At 41.5% G+C, this 19,287-nt stretch overlaps 2 protein-coding genes across 14 annotated transcripts in view; one reads left to right on the top strand and one right to left on the bottom strand.

The window, feature by feature from the left end:
- Nucleotides 1–74: 74 nt before the first annotated feature.
- Nucleotides 75–8,943, top strand: LOC111273743 (fas apoptotic inhibitory molecule 1). 2 transcript variants are annotated; one of them, XM_086973613.1, is made up of 4 exons: nt 75–1,741; nt 4,351–4,513; nt 5,265–5,315; nt 6,153–8,943. In XM_086973613.1, exons 1-4 carry the CDS (start codon nt 1,527–1,529, stop codon nt 6,183–6,185), a joined length of 462 nt encoding a protein of 153 aa, XP_086829739.1. In that variant the 5' UTR covers nt 75–1,526; the 3' UTR covers nt 6,186–8,943. The 2 variants fall into 2 exon arrangements, with proteins under 2 accessions (XP_086829739.1, XP_022711390.1); XM_022855655.2 differs by having other exon boundaries at nt 5,613–8,943.
- Nucleotides 6,997–19,287, bottom strand: part of LOC111273734 (organic cation/carnitine transporter 2) — a 99,091-nt gene continuing 86,800 nt past the window's right edge. For 9 of the 12 annotated variants that reach the window (XM_022855640.2, XM_022855634.2, XM_022855636.2 and 6 more), the window contains 8 exons: nt 17,083–17,347; nt 16,330–16,585; nt 12,542–12,713; nt 11,958–12,218; nt 11,558–11,808; nt 11,122–11,306; nt 10,626–10,765; nt 6,997–9,350 (listed from right to left, as the gene is read on the bottom strand). In XM_022855640.2, the coding sequence (XP_022711375.1) occupies nt 9,077–9,350; nt 10,626–10,765; nt 11,122–11,306; nt 11,558–11,808; nt 11,958–12,218; nt 12,542–12,713; nt 16,330–16,585; nt 17,083–17,347 (1,804 nt within the window). In that variant the 3' untranslated portion in view covers nt 6,997–9,076. Of the gene's footprint in view, nt 9,500–10,625; nt 10,766–11,121; nt 11,307–11,557; nt 11,809–11,957; nt 12,219–12,541; nt 12,714–16,329; nt 16,586–17,082; nt 17,348–19,287 lie in introns of all 12 variants that reach the window. The other 3 variants (XM_022855635.2, XR_015316060.1, XR_015316061.1) reach the window with 3 other exon arrangements.

Below are 19,287 nucleotides of genomic sequence, written 5' to 3'. Positions count from 1 at the left end.
CATAAAGAATACGAATATGATGATATATGTATTTTACATGTAGAAAGCATGAACACAAGGTGTCATACATTAGAATGTATCTTCAATACGAATGCTTATTGGATCACTAAACTTCGATCACCTTCCTTCCATCGTTGTACGTTCGCGTACCGATGAGCCTGTGGCATGAACGATTCACTATAAGCATATTTTATATGTATTCTCAAGCGAAACAAATACTCACACATCTCATGTGTTATCCGGCGGATCGAAGGTTGTCTGATCTACGTACAAGGCGCCCACTCCAGCATCAATAGGTCGATTTCGTCTTTAGCGTTCTCGTCCCTGCCTTTTTCACGCTATTGTCGACAGTGGATCGTGTATGAAACTTACTTAAAAGCTTGTTGAAATCTAGGTTTCGTATAAGAACAAATAGGGGATTTATTATAGCTTCCGCCAAGTATGAAGTTGTTTTAATAAATCTTTTCTTTGTTTAATTTTAGAAAATTTTGGAAAAACAGTATCGGCTAAACTTTGATTATTTCAAGTCAACGGGCCCTTTACGGGTTGAAAGTAAACCTCTACGAAAGCTATACTCTTGTCACAATATTTTTCATTCAGGTACGGAAATCACAGAAAATACCAGGTGTTTTCTCGAACACTCAATATCATAGTTTCTTTCAAACAATCGTCAGAGAACAATTAATGCAGAAACTTTGTGTCATTCCAAACGGACGGCAAATCGACAGCAGATGCTTATTGTCGTAGACGCCGCCGAGGTCACAACCGTTTTTCCTCTCTGAACCCTCTATTATTCGAAAGACGAACAAAGATGGGTGCTGGCGACCGTCGACGGCACGAGCAATAACAGCGAACCTCCACAATCGCTGACGCTGGCTGCAACGCCGGCTCACACATGTCATAATGTTTTCGTCGGCTACCATGACGACAGAGTACGACAGTTCCCCTACATTCGAAGTTTCGAAAAAGCAGGCATTCTGAAGGACCACGAGACAGCTGGCCAGCCCCGGGTCAGGACAGGCCTATAGAAGCTAGATTAACGAATTCCGTATGAAAGCAGTCACTCAACCGCGCGCCCAATTATCCTACGTTTTTTCGTGGTTTGGAGGAAAGATGTGACACTAGCTATCTTCTACTAAAGCTACCGTTACTACGAATTGTGGTGAATAAATGGCTTGGTTTTCGTTCTCAATATCGTTCGCCGGCTACTGGGACCAAAAAGCGTAGTTGATTGCTGCTCTGCGTCGGCACGTTACACCTACACAGATCTGCTTGCGTGAAGTCTAGAAGTCCGGAGGGTTGCCGATTATATGCCATTGACAAAAATTGACTTAAAGAATAGAATCGTTCAGACGTTGGACGCGATGCTGTACCGGTCGAGTTAGACTCGGGAAGGATTGTAAAGCTGTTTTATAACGGTAAACAGGTACAAGTAGGTCCGTTAGTAGAGATTACGTTGCACGATTCACTGAAGGCTGTAATGGCTAATTAATAGTAGGCCGAAGAACTTTTTGAGTGGCCTCGATATGTCCGACGTTGTGGCTTCGTGGGAGGTTCCTTTGGTTGGCCAAGCTTACCGAGTCGAATTCGAACACGGAAGTGCAACGGGTAAACGTGTTGTGTACGTTAATGGACTCGAGGTGTTACGAAAACACTGGCTTTTTAAGCTTGTTGGCGAGGAAAGCTTTGACATATTGGGACATAAGTGCATCATTTCTATCAAAGCCGTAGGAGGCTTCAGGTTGGTAGCAAACTCCAGTTAATAACGTTAGCTCACTTGGTTATAGCCAATATAATGATTTAATGGTATTAATAATTTAATGCTACAAATAAACCAAGCTAAACTCTACGTTATGTCTGGTCTATAAAAAGCAGCTAACCATTACAAATGGTCCTTTGTCTGATTGCGATAAATTTCATGGTAGAGTATTTTATATCTTTTTTTTTCTACTCTATATTTTACGTGTCCAGCCATTAGTAACCAGGGTAGATATAGTAGTTGCTTTACTTTTTTTTTTTTATTATTTAATATTAAAATGAGTCTATTTATGTATCTCACACGCACAAGTGACGCCGCTCTTTGTCGCAGATAATAAAATGAAAATGACTCAAGATTGAACTCAACTATATCGCACGCTTTTTATCTACTTTACTAAGTAAGATCAAGCAACTAAGTTCAAAGTTTTGATTTGGCAAACTAAAGTGGCTATGAGCAAACCTGGATGCGTTAATGAGTTGGACAAAAACCTTGGTTACCGGTGTACTCTAACCATAATGGTAACTTGAAGCATATTAGTAATGTGCCATTAAACGGGTCTTAATTTTGCGCCTAACACCATGAGTACCATGCTACAATGAGTTAGTCGATAATGTACTCTGTAAAACTCGCGAGACCTGTCATCAGAGCCACGGCCCAACATTGAGCTGATTCATTATAATTGCTTAGCTCCTTCGTCTCAGCTTCGGGGATCAGTCGTACAAGGTAATACTTTAACTTAGCTAATAATTCCTTGTCGCTCATCATCTATACTCAGTAAACTGACCCGCCCCGCCAAGAGCAACCACGGGACGCTATAAAAGTATCGTTTCCCATACTGGTGCTTATCGACGACTTGACCCCTATAGCAAAAAAAAAAAAAAGTGTACAAATACACTTCCAATTTCTGCGGGAATATTGGTATGATATCAGCCGCCATTTTTTTTTTCGGTTCCGAAGGCCGATACACCTCCGATCGCCATCTTTTCTGTCAAATGATCTGCTCGGCATTCGCTAGTTACCTCTAACCTGGTAGTTTGTATCCAGCAGAGACGTCGAAACAGTCGTTAATGGTTCAGCTAACAGATCTATATAGTACGATTTTTGTGGTGCAAACAGTTTTATCATTCAAAAAAAGACCATAGATCCAATTGCATACAAAGATTTTTTGCTTCCGGTAACCGTTTGTTTTTTCTGCATTAAAAACCATTTATCATAAATTTACCCGAAAAACGCAACAGACAATATATAAATGAAATATCGCCCGTTTTTCTACTTCAAGCTGGAATGAAAAACACAAAACAATGAATAACTTTGATTAACTGTGACGCCTCAGGGCTCTCTCCAGTACAGCCATATCCATTCGTCTCTAACTTCAGGCCATTTTATGTATCACTAGAAAATTATTTACCGTACAGGTAATGCAAACGAACTCCTTGCTACAAGACAATGTTGCGTGCTGTCCTGCAATATGGCAATCTAGCCCATGCGGTTACTTTCCATGATAGTAGTAGGCACAAAACATAGAAACGCGCAGCTCTATCTTCTTTTCTCCACTAAGCATTACATTGAAGCTACGCTTGTCAATATCTGATGAAATTCGAATTTATGATTGGTTCTATATTTCGAGATTGGTGTCTGCTATCGTTAGGTATTGGATCATACGGCTGGCTCCGAACACGGAACGAAGTCTGTCTGTCTATGCCTGCGTTCGAGCATAGACCACGACGCGTGCTCGAGATTAGCAAACAAATAGATTACTCACTGAGCTCTCACGCGAGCCTAAAATCAACAGAAGTAGCTGTGGTGTCTGGGTTACACGTATCTCGCGTCTGGAGGCTTACGCGCAGTTAGCCCCATCTATTTGCCGACAGCCTGATAAAATATCGACGCTATACATATGGTCCTTTTGCTGTTAACAACTGATTTTTGTTAAGTTGACTAGTTTTCATAACTTTTTGTGAATTCGCTGAGCATAGATACATTGCTAGCTTTTTCGGTAGCAATAATGCGTATTTTGCCATTAAATTGGATTGAGTATTATTTTGTTTTTATTTTAATCAATTAATGTATGTGTTCTAGCAAAACCAGAGACATTTTTCCCGACGTAATGCCGTTCCTAGACAGACGAGGAGTTATCCCCGAACTAAATTCGATCTGTTCTATGAAAAAAATATTTCTGAAAAATACTCTTGTAACGACACTTCCGATGGGTCAATGCCGAACCGATAGAGCTGTCACACTCGTCTGAAGTAATACCTGACGGCGACGTAGAACTCAAAATAGCATTTTAGCTCTGTTATGCAGACTGAAGACAGCTGAAAACTTTATTTGAAGGGAGTTCGATTATTGAGAAACTCTACATCGAGACTATAGCCAAATGAAACATAATAATAGAAAGGCCTAAGCTTGTAATAATAGTAAAAGTTTGTCCTTAGCTTAGCACTGCGAAAGTTGTAACACTAGTACCAAGCCTTGCTAGAAATGCTTAGGTCTTAGAGCATTGAATAGAGCAGTGGATGTATTTATTTTTGGAAACTGGTGTTTTGGTGACTTCTTCAAGTTAATTTTATGTAACCAACTTTTCTTTACAGCTACTCATATCGGTTATTTGTGGACGGAAAAGAAATAGAGTCGTTTAGAGAGCGCCAGTCGAAAATTCTCAAAACCTGGATTTATACGGACCATCCAGAGGCGCCGCCTACTAGGGTAACCCTCGAGAGAGACACGATGGATGTCTACGTCAATGGCGAAAAGGTGTTTCAAACCTATGCGACAGTTCAAATGTGGCCGATTTATACCAACTCCCGACAATGATATTGTTATTCATGCGCCACCCGAAAGTAGCGGCACAGAAAATAGTTATATTTGTCAACAGTGCTAAAAGGAAAGCTTGTTTTATCTAAGCTGTTCTTACATCGTTCCTATTAACCATACACATACCGTTTACACTGTATAGTCTTTGAGTAACTTTAGCCTCATCTCATATGCTTGTAAGTGCGGTACTAGCCTCTCAGCTAGACTTTCATACTCATAAATATCGCTTAAGCATCCGTACGATTCATCTTATCGATATTTCTTAGCTAGATAGATCGTGTCTTTAGAATAACTGAGTTTACGTCACAGTGTACGGTCACAGTGTATATAGAAAGTAAGATTTGAAACTTTATTGCTGTAGACTTAGATCTGTACGGATTTCGTGATACGTCGTTCGCAGCGCCACAGGCCCTTTGCGTGCCATTGCAATCACACTGCCCTCACACTGAGCCAATTTACGGCTAGCTAAAAAGTTTATGATCTCTGATAACGCGGACTCCATTTCATATTATCCTGCTCAGTGCTATCTGCCTTCTTAGCCTACACTTATTCACAAATTATGTTCCTGCACGCGTAACACAAACAACGATAGATATGCCAAATAAATAGAACAAGAACGTATCATGGCCCGTGAAGAAGCTTTCATTGTCTCACCTATTTTTCGGACGTTTGCTTTTCTGTAAAATTGTAGGTCGAGTCGGTCGCTGAATTTGTTTCAGAAGGAACGGAGACGCACTTTCAGGTGTGTATCGAGCTTAGATTGGAGACTGGTATTGATTAGGTCAAGGGAATTTTTATGCTTCGAGTTTGACACCGGTAATACATAAGATGGCTGGCTTTCGGCACGAAACGAAGTCTTTCCATGCTGGGTTCGAAGCTAGACCACAACGTGTCCGCTAATCTTCGGGACATGTTGTGGTCTAGGTTTGAGTCTGGGCATAGACACATCTCGTTACCTGTTGAGAGCTATCCGTCTGATGGAATACCTAGCGGCGATGGCGGACGCAAAACTCATAGTGTAAATAACTGATATTTTTAGGTGGGTCATCGCGCCGGGGTCATTGCTGGTATAAGCAGTGGTAGTCGACATGAAGGTATTATACATAATCTGCTCGTAGACGGACGTCTTGTGCCAGAGGCTCCAGAAGAGAGCGCTCCGGGGAACGTCGCTACGATGGAGGATTCCTAAACCTGCCTCTAGCAACAGCAAATTAGAAGAGTGTAGGCAAATTATTTACTTAGTTAGCATTATCTATATAGTGCTACCCATCAATGTATTGTATCTTTGAAGTCCGAAGTTTTAAAGAGAACCTCCTACCGTATCTATTTAGATCGAAATCGTAGACGTAATTAAGGTTTTATTTATAGCTTCTCTTATTGTATACCCTTTAAGAAATCATCGTTTGACCCGCTACAACTTGGACAGTACCAATCATATGTTTCTGTTTCTTTCGTCATGTCTATTCTTAATATGTAGTGAACTTCATGAGAATAGATCTAGTAACAACAAGCAGCATTCAGTAAGTGATGAATAGACCCGCGGTAGCCATTTTTATGATAGTACTATTTCGTTTTGTAGCGTCCGTACATCCCATCCGAAGAACCCATGTAGGCAAAAGGACACTCTACAATGGTGACGATTTGATATCATCGAATCTTCTCCGTTACCGTGACAGTCAGGAGATCTAACCTAAGGTTTCGTGTTTTAGTGGTTTTTTGATAGATTAAGCGAGGTTATATTGCAAAATTCTTTAAAAACGGCGGTTACGATGCGAGCTGGCGTAAGTGGTATTGGTACCCTGATCAACTTTAGCGTGCATACACATAATTGCTGGCATGAAAACTGTTCTGCCCTGTTAGGGATAAGGCAAAGTAATTATTTGCTATTGTTTGTTGTTTAAGCGACTTTTCGCTACTTAGATGTTCGGAAGCATGGCTTTGTTTCACACCCATCTCATCTATTCAGCCAATGCAGATTATCAATTTCTTATGTAACCATCAAATCGTTAAAAATATTTTAACAAGACGAACAGCGTTCTTTTTTCGCCTTAAACTAAAAAATATGAACGAGCATGAGAGCAAGTAGAAGACCGACCATCGATGGAAACCCGACCAGAAGCATTAAGGGGACGAGCATCTGCGCTCAGCAACTTACGACTATACATACGAAACAAAAAAAAAGTGAAGATCAGTTTACGCTATGAGAAGATTTGCTACCGTTGCGTTATGAGACCGAATCTATCTGCATGTGCTCAGCCCGATTAAAGCCGAGGGCCTTTTGGTGCCTAGCTCCCGGCACTTTTATCTACTTCGACCTAAGCTTTGAAAAGATAGCGCAAGTGATATTAACTGCTGGCATATTTAAGTTCGTGAAGAGGATATATACGGCTATCATCTGCAAATAAGTAAGACCACTATCAGAATGCAATAATATGTAAGTAAATTAGCAAATTTATTAAATGAACTCATACCACAACATAAATAAATTACAAGGATTTTTCCTGCAGACCTATTGGAGTTGCTTAAAACATCTATGTGCACTATATGAAATTATGAGCGACGAAGAATTAGAGGTTAGGTTTAAATTTCACCAGTATAATATGATTTCTACTGGGTCGGATGTAACTCGTCTAAACGATACTGACCTAAACAGCACAAGCTATTCCAGAGTGGAATAACAACAATAATACCTATTGTACCTAGATATCGTTGCAGAACCTAAAAGTATAAACCCACTTCGATGCTTAAGCATGATATTCAGGGCAAATTCGACGATGCCAAAGAGTGGGCTAGACAATGTGTCGAGTTGAAGTAACGCCCTGGACTTATTATTATTATTATAGCTAATAGTATAAGAAGTTATGTCTCCTGTTTTACGAAAGCTGGGTCGCGTTCTTCACTTCACACACACAATGATCATTGGCCGATTTTCATCTAACAATAGCTACTTGTTGTATCCTTGAAAGGTAAACGGCTGCGATTGATGATTGATCGAACAATAATTTGCTTTTATTTCCACCTACTTAATAGTATAGCTATGACACTCACTCCTTGTATTTGGTGTGTCGTGATGACAATAATAACAGACTTTTGTTTATGTTAGAAAACGATGCTTTCATATCATTCATCAACAACATTAATGATCATAGAATTATTTATTGTCAAACAGTCACGATGTTTTATGTACAGATGAGGCACAGGTAAACGAGAACAAAAAAAAAAAAAAAAAAAAACCTATTACTACTCAAAGTACTATACACACTCGTCAGGCAATAAGCTAACAGCATCTTTTCTATTTATGTAGCATATTTATCAGTTAGGCAATACTTTTCCTGTTTCAAAACGATGAAGTTTTTGTCACTAACACAAATATACTATCAGTCATACTAATATTATCTAGTAATAGTAATAATTTCCGAACAATAATGGCAGGTTAAAGGGAGACGCAAAAAACCAGTGAACGAACACCTACCTACCAGCCCATGCGTCGTTGATGATCAATTCCTAAATGATTGGCGACATTTTCTCTATTTGAAATGCTATGTGCTGTTTGAAACGTTATGTGCCCAGCGGGTAGCATGAGTTGTCTAGCATGAACGGACACCGCGTCAAGGTTTACTGTGTCTGATAAGCATTTGTACTGGTTCGGCATCGGAAGTAGCATCATTTGATTGATGACGTTACACCGATGGCCCGGACACTCGCGGTCCACCATTTATTCTAGAGGATGTTTTTTTTCTCTTCTATTTTGCCCCCCTCCAATAGTAGGTGAACCCCATCGAACGTAACGCAATTCGCAGGTGATGATCTATGAACAGTGTATTATGTTGTCGAAAGTAAATGGGTCGTGACAGCGGCTAGACCAGACGTACCTCTGCCACAAATATCGTTATCACCGTTTATTTTTTGCCGTGAAGATGTTGGCACTTGATTTGCGACTAGGAACCGAAATGGGCGCATCGCGCCTCACATCGTCCATATGCATATGCTATGTATATTGAATCATTGCTTATTTTAGTGTTCAACAACGGTCGTATCTGTATGTGCGTGCCGACAACCTACAAATGGACTAATCATATGATACTAATACAGCACAACAATCAAATCGGAAGGTTGGTGACGCGCCTGAACCTCACTGATCCTCATTTTGTATAGGCAGAACGTTTCTTGTATTCTCTTCGACGTTTCACCGGTCGTGAACATTTTACGTGAATGGATGCTTTACATATTATCACGTAGTTTTATTAATAGCTTGTTGGCCTTTAAGATAGTGCTAAAAAGCTATGGGACGTATATAATACACTTCGAAATCGATAAAGCGTTGATGCCATGTTCTAGCGCGATGAATAAAGATTGGCTGTACGTTGGTAGTCTCTGTCGTATTTGGTTGTGGTGATAATATATATATTTCCACCTGTAATATATATATATATATTATAGGTAGAAATGATATGTTCTAGCTTGTTCTATTACATTTTTTTTTTATATAGAATTCAGCTCACACTAGAATTTGGTGTGCGTGAAGTCCAGATTGTCGTACATGAACGAAGTTGTGGCGGTGCCCCTTTCAAGAAGACGCGGTTTTCGAGTACGCGGCATTTGTGCAAGTACCGGCGACCCCATTTTTTTATGATATTTATTAACCGTTGATCTTTTGTTGTCTATGTTCTTCGAGTTCTTGTGGGTGTTGTTGTTGTTCCTTGCCGTGGTGCCGGAGCCGATTTCACTGATGATGACTTTCTTCAAAGTCGTAGACTGGCTCTGCTTTGAAGCTCTTCTGCAAATGCATCAAGGGTCGACGCGTCGTACTCGTCAATGTAATCGGCGTAGTATCTCGCTCTGCTGCTTCCAGCGCCGCCGCCGCCACTGCCTCCGGTTCCTGCATTCACTTGGGTTTCCCGCGAACTTCGCGACGTCTCTTTCCTCCTTGAATAAGAACCAAATGAATATCCAAAAATCCCAGCGAAAAATGCAAGGGACAGATGGTTCTGCAGACCAACATGATTATCCATTTGCATACACAGTAACGCGATATCCAGAACAGAACCAGTTGGGGACCCTATTTTTTTGAGCAGAACTGTGTGAATACAGCAATGGCCTGCATGAGTCCCAGATTGATAGTTGGCTAGATCATTCATTGAGCACTATGGGAGAAGGTTGTCCTTAGAAACGTTAGAAAGTTGCAGTCAATGTAGTTTGTGGTAGGGGCTGAAATTTGTCGCCACCAACATGGCTTTGACGGGGAGTCACCAGCATAATTGGCGGCAACATAATCGACATTCCAATGACGAGGATCCTTTAAGATTTAGGTCAGAGTCGAAAAGGTGCTTCACAATGGAGCTTGCGCATTGGAGAGTGGAAGAGAGTGATGAAGTGTCAGTATTTTCTATCGATAGCACTTGTTATCAATGGTGGTCGACGACCGATGGACTCCATTGACAGCCACGATCCTCAGTGTACGATACCGCACAGCACGATGCTCGGCCACATCAGGTAGAAAGAAAGGATACAAAAGAACAACCGAAAAGCGACTGTATCTAGTAACAGCAGTAGTAGTAGTGGTAGTAGCGGTATTGGACGGAGAGAGCGATGGACACCGGCTGATCGAAGTATTTGTTACGCTAAAACGGACCTCGAACGACAGAGTCGAAGGTAACGACAAGAGGCAGCGGTTCAAAGGCAAAACTGGCAGCAATTAAATGAAGAAGGGCACGGAGAAATAGCAGCAGCAGCAGCAGCAGCAGCAGTAGAAGACCAACGAAACAAATCGAGTGTTTTGTTCTTTGGAAAACTATGGGTGAGTTTATATCGTAAGTTACTCTGGCCATGCCACCTAGGACAGGGCAAAGAGTAAACTTGTAGGAGGTTGAACAGCTTAGGTTACGTAGAGGTGAAAAGACAGCAATGAGTAGTCTACGGATTCGCAAATACAGGCTGAGTGAAGCAATGGGAGATAGGTTCAGTTTGCGTCGGATACGAAATTGACAGATGACCAAGAGGGGCTGCTCGAAGAGGCCATGCGTCGAGCAGGAATAGGCAGGGGTCTGCTTACCTGAGCGTTGAAACGTCATAAGCGGTGTCTGCCAGTGGTTTGTTGTATGTCTCGGGTAAAATGATCAGCAAAAGAATCGAGAGAAGGCATAGGGTACCATTAATGACAGGGCTAGCCTCAGGCAGATCGTCCGTTGGCATCTATAAGATTCAAAAAACGCAGCAGATTTCAGTCGAGTGAAACGCAGACTGGGCGGAGGAAATTGAAATAATCTGAATTCGCTGATTGTGATTTAAGCAATATGAAAAATATTTTTATTGAGTCCGTATAGTTTTTTCAATTATCCTTGTGTGCCGGCTTAGATGACTGCGGAAACACGCTAACCGAAGTAGTTTTCTATTTTCTGATTTGTTAACGACTAGGGTCTTTTCACCTGATCGCTTTACTCCGACACATTGTTACCCTAGAATCAGATACGTAATCAATCATAAGACACATATTCATATGGTCAAATAAAGATGGCCGCTCGCGCTTTTCGATGACCATACGTTCTTACCATATCACGAAACAAAGGCTCAGCGAGAAGGGCAAAGCGGAAGCAGACATGCTTACTTGCGGAGCCTAATGCTCGAACAGTTGTCGGAAACACCTCATCACAATAGATCGATACGATGGCAAGAATAGTTGATGCCACAAAGCGATCAGCCATTGCTAAACCTGCCCCATACCAGACATGATCACCTAACACGCAGAGCAGAGCAGAAGCACAGATCTGAAGTTTGAACAGCGGCAATCGTTAAGGATGGAACGACGCTGGATTTAAGTACGTTCCCAAATGTAATACAAATTTCATTTAGTTTTTGTCTCTGTAATGTTTGAGATCTAAAAAACAGACCAGTTCACCACAGCCAGTACCACAAGGCACCGATCAAGTTAGCTGTGAAAGGGAAGCGTGGTTTCATACAAACGGCAAAAAGTCAACGTATTCTTACCAATATATTGAGGCACGAGATAAGTGGCTGCATAAATACACGCCAACAGTAAGTAGCAGAATATCGCAGTCCACTTTCTGCTCCAGAACCGTAGCGCGTACATGGCGAACACTGCAGCAGTCACTTCCGTTACGCACCAGACGACATAGCCCCAAAACAGGTTATCACGAGGGTGCGCCATATAGCCATAGGGATCGGCGACTGTCTGCGTTGGAGACTTACCCAGGTACAACAGGTAGCCAAGAATAGCCCTGCAAGGCACAATGAAACTAAAGCGTTCATCATCGAATACTTAAGAACTAAGTTTTTTACAATCATGAAATTGTTAGCAAACTTCCATTAGCCTAATGCCAAGCTACGCAAACAGTACGTACTTCGATTATGAACGTGCAGAACTTACATAATGATGAACGTGCAGATGGTATTGCAGCGAACACTGGACTCGAACATGCTGCGTTGTTTCATGCCACCACTATCTCGTCGGAAATCACCGATAGCGCCACCGTAAAGAGTCTCATGATCGAGGTAGCTCTGACGTAGGTGCATTGCATCCATCTCTGAGAATACCTTGCCATTGATACTGGCAATAGCAGTTATACACTTCTCCGCGCGCTCGTAACGGCCTGATGTCAGAAGCCATCGAGGACTTTCACGGAAGAATCTGCAACGATCCAGATATTGATTCAAAGTTATATTCATAATAATACGCATCAAATTGTTGATAAATGATAATCCTGCTGCTTCTGCTATAGATCGTATCATTTATACGAGTCAACTGTACTACCAGGAATGCAATTACTTCTGCTAGTACTACTCACCCAGCACTGTGTCAGAACAGGAACAGACGAAATTAATTAATACACATACGAATTATAGTTAGTAAGACCACGGCTGGACACGATATATTTATATGAATAGTATAAAATGATATACCTTTGTTGTTACAACAACAAAGAAAAAGCTAAACAACCTAGAGATACTAACAGCAATAGAGGAAGGAGCACAACAGAAAAGGCGGTGATCGCCAGTTGAAGGTAACGCCAATTAGGTGAGAGCCACAGGGCGGACGCTGGCAGCGCCACGAGACCCAATGACCAACTCAGGAACATACCGGCTACAACCCAACAGCGCATGTGGGCAACCAAAGTCTCCAACTCTGCAAATGACCAATACATTGAAAATGCACAAACGATATGTATACATAAAATCAGAACTAACAACTAATGTAAGCCGCTTTCTCTGCAGCAGGACCACTTCATTCAAACTAAATAGATAAAATTGGGCAGTTCCCATGATAGCGCAGTGGGTAACGTCTTTGCTAAGCCGATTTAAACACAAGTGCTAAGCTATGTTCAAACTCGGTCGTAGGTACACTTTATTTCGTGCGGGGTGCTAGCCGTCTGAAGTAACGCGTAAGTTACCTCGAACGGCTGGATCTGAAATAGTGTACGTAGCGGACGTACAACAAGAAAAACATTTGCTCAGTATATTAAAAACTCATTTAGAAGGTGTATGTCGATTAGAGTACATGAGTAACAATAACGAGAAAGCTTTTACTAACATCGCACACACTGTGGTAATATAGGTGCCAAGATCTAGCAATGAGATTGTTTCAAAGATACACGTTTATCCTTGAAGTGACGGGCATGTACGAGTTAAGAGCTGTCTATATAAACTACCCTCATCAAGAAGTAGCAATGATAGGTTCAAGTATGATACTCCTTTTTACGAGGGTGACACGTGCGGACTCCTTCTACATGTATGCTCGCTGTCCGTCTCGTAACACAATTTGGCCTGATCAGCCTACGCAGAAAGGTTTGCGATCAATGATTCAACTTCATAGAAACAATACAGCAGTGATATAGTCTAGGGTATTATAGATCTGACGGCTCTTTTCATCTAATAACATCATACATTCCGATACTCGGTCCATTGATTCTCGAGCGTTGCTTAAGAAATGCTCACCCGCAGATCAGCAATAGAGCAAAGGTGAAATGTTCCATTAGATATTGACCCGATGTAAAAGTAAATCAGTTAGCAAATTGCTCTAAGCTGATCCTCCTAGGCGTCAACAGTACGCCACTATTATTTGCTCCTTACTTTAATTACATCCATAACTGCAAACGTACGCTTGTTTTAAAAAGTCTGCGTGAAAAGTGGTGCTTTTTACGTTTATTTCACGTCTAAAAAAAAATAACAGAGGGCAAAGAGGAGAAGTCTAGTGGCTGTAGCTAGAAAGGCAGGTGGAGACACAGAACGGCGGTGGAACTGCCATAACATTTATCGCCATTCCGCTATAACCAGAATCATGAGACCTGGCCTTGTAGCTGATGCAGCAACTTTTTTCAACATATATCTATGTATATGTGGAAATCTGTGATCATATGAGTGTCTTGAGACAAAGATGAAGCGAATTTGACGTCGTAATAGCTGAAGTTAATTTATTTAAATGTTCGTCTCTCGAAGTAGAAAAAGCAACACTTTGCCATGCTATGGTAAACCAAACTAGACAGGATCGTTCCGTAATGATTTTTTACAGTAAATCGTTGGGCGTCTAGTGGAATTTTAACGCATGAGAAGCTGCTTGGCCGCAGTTAGTATCTGCTTTATATGTTGCACAATGATTTTCGATAGTCCATCTATTGTTGTGGGGTATCCATCATAAGTCGAAGAAAAAAAAAAAGAAGCTAGAGCGATTTGCTTAGCTGTTTCGAAAAAATTGCCTAATGTCACCCGTCTGCTTACCGATGCTTTTGACTACCTAGAATTTTATCAAAAGTAAGATACCCATAAGTTAAGTTGAACTTCATTTTCTTTGCTTCTTCGTTATGAAATTCGTCGTCTATACAGTCAACATTGTATGATATTGGCATTATCTTTATGCGTTTAGCAGCGTCGTCACCATTAACACCGGTGCTATACTGACACCGCGTTCCAGGTGTGAAATAGCATTCCATAAGCGTGATTTCTGCAACCTTCAACTAGCCGCTATTGAATACTTTAGAATATCATTCAGTACTATTCAATTCTATAGCCAACAAAGTAACTGAGAAACCATCGTTAACATTAGCTTCGACTCTGTTGTTGCTGTTAAAGAAAAATAACCGCTATTCTAACCCGCATCATTCTTTCGTGTTTAATCTCCGCTTCTTGAGTCTTTATGTGTTACTTCAGACGACTGTATCCCAGTATAAAACGCAAAGTGTCTACCCACCGATTCGAACCTCGACCACTAGGTACTGTAAGTTTAGCAAGTAAACACGCTACTCCCAATTCGCTGTCGTGGGGGCTTTCCCAACTACTATTATTACAAAACCATTCCAACGTCGTGCGCTGTGGCTAATTGCCGTTTCTTTTCAATTGTATCGCAAACGCCCTCGATTAGCCCCATGCCTTAGTCAACTATGGCAGCGTCTTATCAGTCGGCCGTTGAAACGCTTGTTTTGAATTCTAGCCTGTCGGCTATAGCGATTTTTTTGCGCGCAAATCAACAGTTTTTCTTTGTTGACTGGCCTTTTCATCGAAGACGATTCGGCGCCGCATATCGTCGTCGTCGCTGTTGAAACAGCAAAACAACAATCGAACTAACGTAACGCGATTAGTGTTAAAGGTTAACACGCATCGATCACATAACCGACGATTTTACCGTTTTTTTTTTTATTATTCATTGCTTTGCACTATCCCTTCTATGTAGTCGCACAGCAGTGAACTACTATCAGGTGCTATACGTGCCAAATTTACGCATTACACACTACTACCTCCTCACGATACCTGGGCAATTGCTAGGGCTCGTTAGAGTCAGTCATCCGTAGTCGACCGTTAAGCATTGGCCGTTCAATTTCGTACTTGCAAAAGCAGATCGGCTGCCTTAACATCATCGTGGGTTCGTCAAACGCATCCGCATAACCCGCGTTCATTCTGCCGTCTGCAGCAGTTGCAATGACAGCACCTTAAGATGCTTTGCATGTCGCGGGCTAAAATGCATCTCGTGATAATCTTGGTATGGAAGATATGATTGGGAGGCCTTGCGCGGACTTCGCTTCCCGAGCCGGAAACGGAGATCAGCCGAGCCGCACAGGCCATTGATTTACGATACTGTGTCATTTAGACACACAGACGTTTCCGAAACCGTTCACTATTGCCGTTGCAACCGCCACGCGGCAGCTGAGTATTCAATAAGCAAATATGTGCATGAGAAAGCGCGGTGCAAAAAACACTCTGCCGCCGTGTACACATCGCTGCCACAGTCAATAACAAATGACCCGATTTTGAAATTTGGCGGGAAAACTGAATGCAGACGCTGCTATGACCTTGACATCGACTAGGATAGCTGTCTCACTCGTTTAGTAGATGGATTTAGCATGCGTGATTTTGTAATACTGTCTTACCTGCGTTGATACTAAAGCACGTCAACGCAAAAAATATTGAAAAAATAAACCTCGTACAAATGATGGTTGCGGGAAGTGAGTGGAATCTTCCTTTGCTTAGTTCATGCTTTTCCGATATATAGTTGTTTTTTTTTATCTTTGTCGTACTTAGGAGTTATTAATTATGTACAATTATAGATGAAAGGTGTAACTAGAAGACGTAACGAAACAGGTGCTTTGAAAAACTTGAGTGCCGGTAAAACTGCTTCGTTCATCTGGCCATTACCGTCACACTTGTGCCCGTGTGCATTGGACGAATCTTATTGCCATACGCATAGATCGTGTTTACCTTGTCACCTCCCCCGCTCTCCGCCTTTTTAAAATATTGCGCCAATCATTACGTACGCAGAATAAACGCGATGAGCATCCCTCCAAGACCGAACGACGATCCAGCTTTCGCAAGGGCGAAATATTCCCATGACGGAGCGAATGCAGCCGCCACCGACGCCCCGACGTGCAGGACGTTGGCCAACGCGATCGATGGAACTCGACCCCAGCGGTCGGCTAAAAGCGCCCAGAATAGAGCGCCACAAAGAAGACCAGCGAGATGTGCGCCCCGTGGGAACAACGACAGCCATGAATCGTCGCAGACTAACTCCCACTGAAACACACAAGTAAATCAGTTATCTTCTCCAATGTTTGTATACCACATCTTTCGTACCGGTGATAGTGGAGGGATGAAGTGTCCGGCCACTAAATTTAGGCATACGTGAGTTTGTCCAAGTTGGGAACTAGGCGCAGTAGTGCTGGGAACTAACCAAAAAAGATTTTTTCAGAGATACCATGTCAAGATGGATCGGTTTGTTTATCAAGCCAGTTTCTTTTGAAGAAGTGGACTTTGTCATTTAGTTCGAATCAGCGTCTTGAAAAGCGAAGCAGGGCTTACTAAGGTTCCAGTGTTAGTTGGTAAAGCCACCTAACCGGAAAAATTTGAATCAGGGATTTGAATATTGATTATCAATATCATTTTTCATTGCATAGTATATCAGGTGAATTACTCTAATTTCTTAAAAGAAACGTCCACATTTTCTCTTATTTCTTATCAGAAATGAAACAAAAAAAGCGAGTATAATGTATTGTATACTTTCGACGGCCTACCTCTTCAATCATAGTTCGCTTATGGACATCCTGTGGGAATACCCACTTTCGACAAGGTTTCGATGAGTTCGGATCAACTACGAGCACTTCAGTAGCATTACCGCCTGAACCAGATGACTCAAAACTGGGCAGCAGCTCAGACCCGTTCCTAACATCGAAGTCTCTAGTGAAACACCTCTCGACCAGACGACGCTCATCGTCGCGTAACCGTATCGAGTCCAAAAGATCCGAGCGGGTCTGGACGCTGGTTACTGTCGAACCATTGCTGAAGCGTCAGAATAGAAAGAAAAGACAAAATCAGAATAGTTAATGCTTGTAGCTCTCAGAATATGTCTCAGATCATGCACGTAACACGCAGATCGCCCTATGAGTTGAATTTGGCGCTTATAAAAGCGTCAGAAGATTAGAAAGCGTTTTCCCTCCTGCAGAAAGTCTCGTGTCATACTCGCTTAGATTGGGAGCCTTGACTCTTAATCGTAACGGCCGCTTGTATAGAATCGTATTAACTACCTTTTCAAAAGAAAAACAAACTAAGCTTTGCATTGTGCATACAGCCTCAACCGTCGCTGCTTTTCTGCCTCACGCCCAATCCTGAGCAGCATCCTGAGTAGTGCAGCTAACATACCAACTGCTTCGGTAAACTTTGTCAGATAAGTAGGTCATACGCTATAATATTTAATAGGTTAGATATAAATTATATAAGCATGCACGATTATTGTCTAGGACAGAGTGGGCCCATTCTGGCAATGACTGATCATATCAAAATCGCCCGACAGTGACGGCACAGACGAGATGGTGAGAAGCAGAAACTCACAGTGGAACACATAACTGAAGCTCAGAAAAAAAAATACTCCCCGTGGCTATATAGCTCGGACACGCAATTTTTCGAGCGTCTATTTCCTAGTGACAGTAATAGTGATTCTAACGGAACGAGTTAATCGATCAGAAATCGAACGATTGCACACGATACGATTGAGTCGACATGTGAGACAAATTGCAATAACGAGCTTTTTACAGCTTCGCCAGTGGGGGTGCTAAATGTAACTCGTAACCGGGCCTCTCGGTACCGCATCACGACATAAAATGATTACGGCCTGATGAGATATTCAGAAACGACTTTAATGAGCTAGTTTTAGTAAACTCTGATAATTGGCTCACAGGCTGATTTCTGGTGTCCAAGGAACTAAACGCAAACACCAACAACAGAAATTAACGATTCCCAACGACGAATCACTTAAGTAAACGTCTGTACGTAAAGTTCGTTTGCCACCCACCTTACTTTTCTTCTAAACTAACAATCTCAACGTTATCGTCCCAAATATCCATCTGACTGATATCAACGAGCTGAACGTATGTAAGAATTATTATACATCGGTAAGGAGAAGGTTTTCTAGCACATCCAAATCCAGGCTCGAATCTGTTGTTAGACGCATTTTCGGTGACATTGGGCCAAAAAAAATGACTCCTTGCTTCTATGCGTTTAAACAGCTTAAATGTCCAGTAGCGAGCTGAACAATAGTACCAATTTTATCTTTCAACGAAAAAAAATTATCGATTTAATTGTTTGTCAATCGCTACCGTACAAATAGCACAGGTGTTGTATGTAATACCTGTTCGCGATAACGTCCGGCTTCTTTCCAATAATCGTACTTATGTCTAATATATATATATATATATATATATATGGGAGTATAAATAGTACTGGGTTTCAGTTCACTACACGAACCACAAATAAAGGAACGGCCATTTTGTTTTTACCAGTTCCTCAGAATTATTCGAGCATGGCTCGTTCATCATCTTAGCTGTTATAGTACCTTGTTCAATTTTAAGTATAGTTATTTCTATACGGTCATGTGCTCGACGATAACAAGAACTTGTAATAACTATCGTTTTTTTCCGACAATTACAATGACTACGTGACGAGATGTTTGGTCCCATTGTTAGCTAATGATTAAGCCAATAAAATTCTTCATTATTACAGCTTATAGTGCTTTCGTTGATTTACAGCTTTAATTTTAATCTGCTGAATTTCAATCTCAAATTTGAATAAGATCCTCTTGAAATACCCCTTCATGCGGGAAACAAATTTTTACTAAAGGCGCGTCCTGGCCATCTATCAGGACCAAGTCTTTTAAGACCAAGACGTTAACTTCAACTCCTTGATCAGGCTCAAGTAGAAAAAGAAAAAGAACGTCCTTAATAAAT

The sequence above is a fragment of the Varroa jacobsoni genome, unplaced genomic scaffold (genome assembly GCF_002532875.2).
Source record: "Varroa jacobsoni isolate VJ856 unplaced genomic scaffold, vjacob_1.0 scaffold_221, whole genome shotgun sequence".
NCBI lineage: Eukaryota > Metazoa > Arthropoda > Arachnida > Mesostigmata > Varroidae > Varroa > Varroa jacobsoni.
The sequence above is the reverse complement of the archived record's forward strand: the minus strand, read 5'-3'. Positions and strand labels throughout refer to the sequence as shown.

Bases quoted from the DNA above. Each gene is read 5' to 3' on its own strand.
- LOC111273743 (XM_022855655.2), top strand. From the start codon at position 1,527: ATGTCCGACGTTGTGGCTTCGTGGGAGGTTCCTTTGGTTGGCCAAGCT. The intron at 4,514-5,264 runs GTGTTTCAAACC...GTAAAATTGTAG, and splicing joins TCTACGTCAATGGCGAAAAG to GTCGAGTCGGTCGCTGAATT. The intron at 5,316-5,612 runs GTGTGTATCGAG...TGATATTTTTAG, and splicing joins GAACGGAGACGCACTTTCAG to GTGGGTCATCGCGCCGGGGT.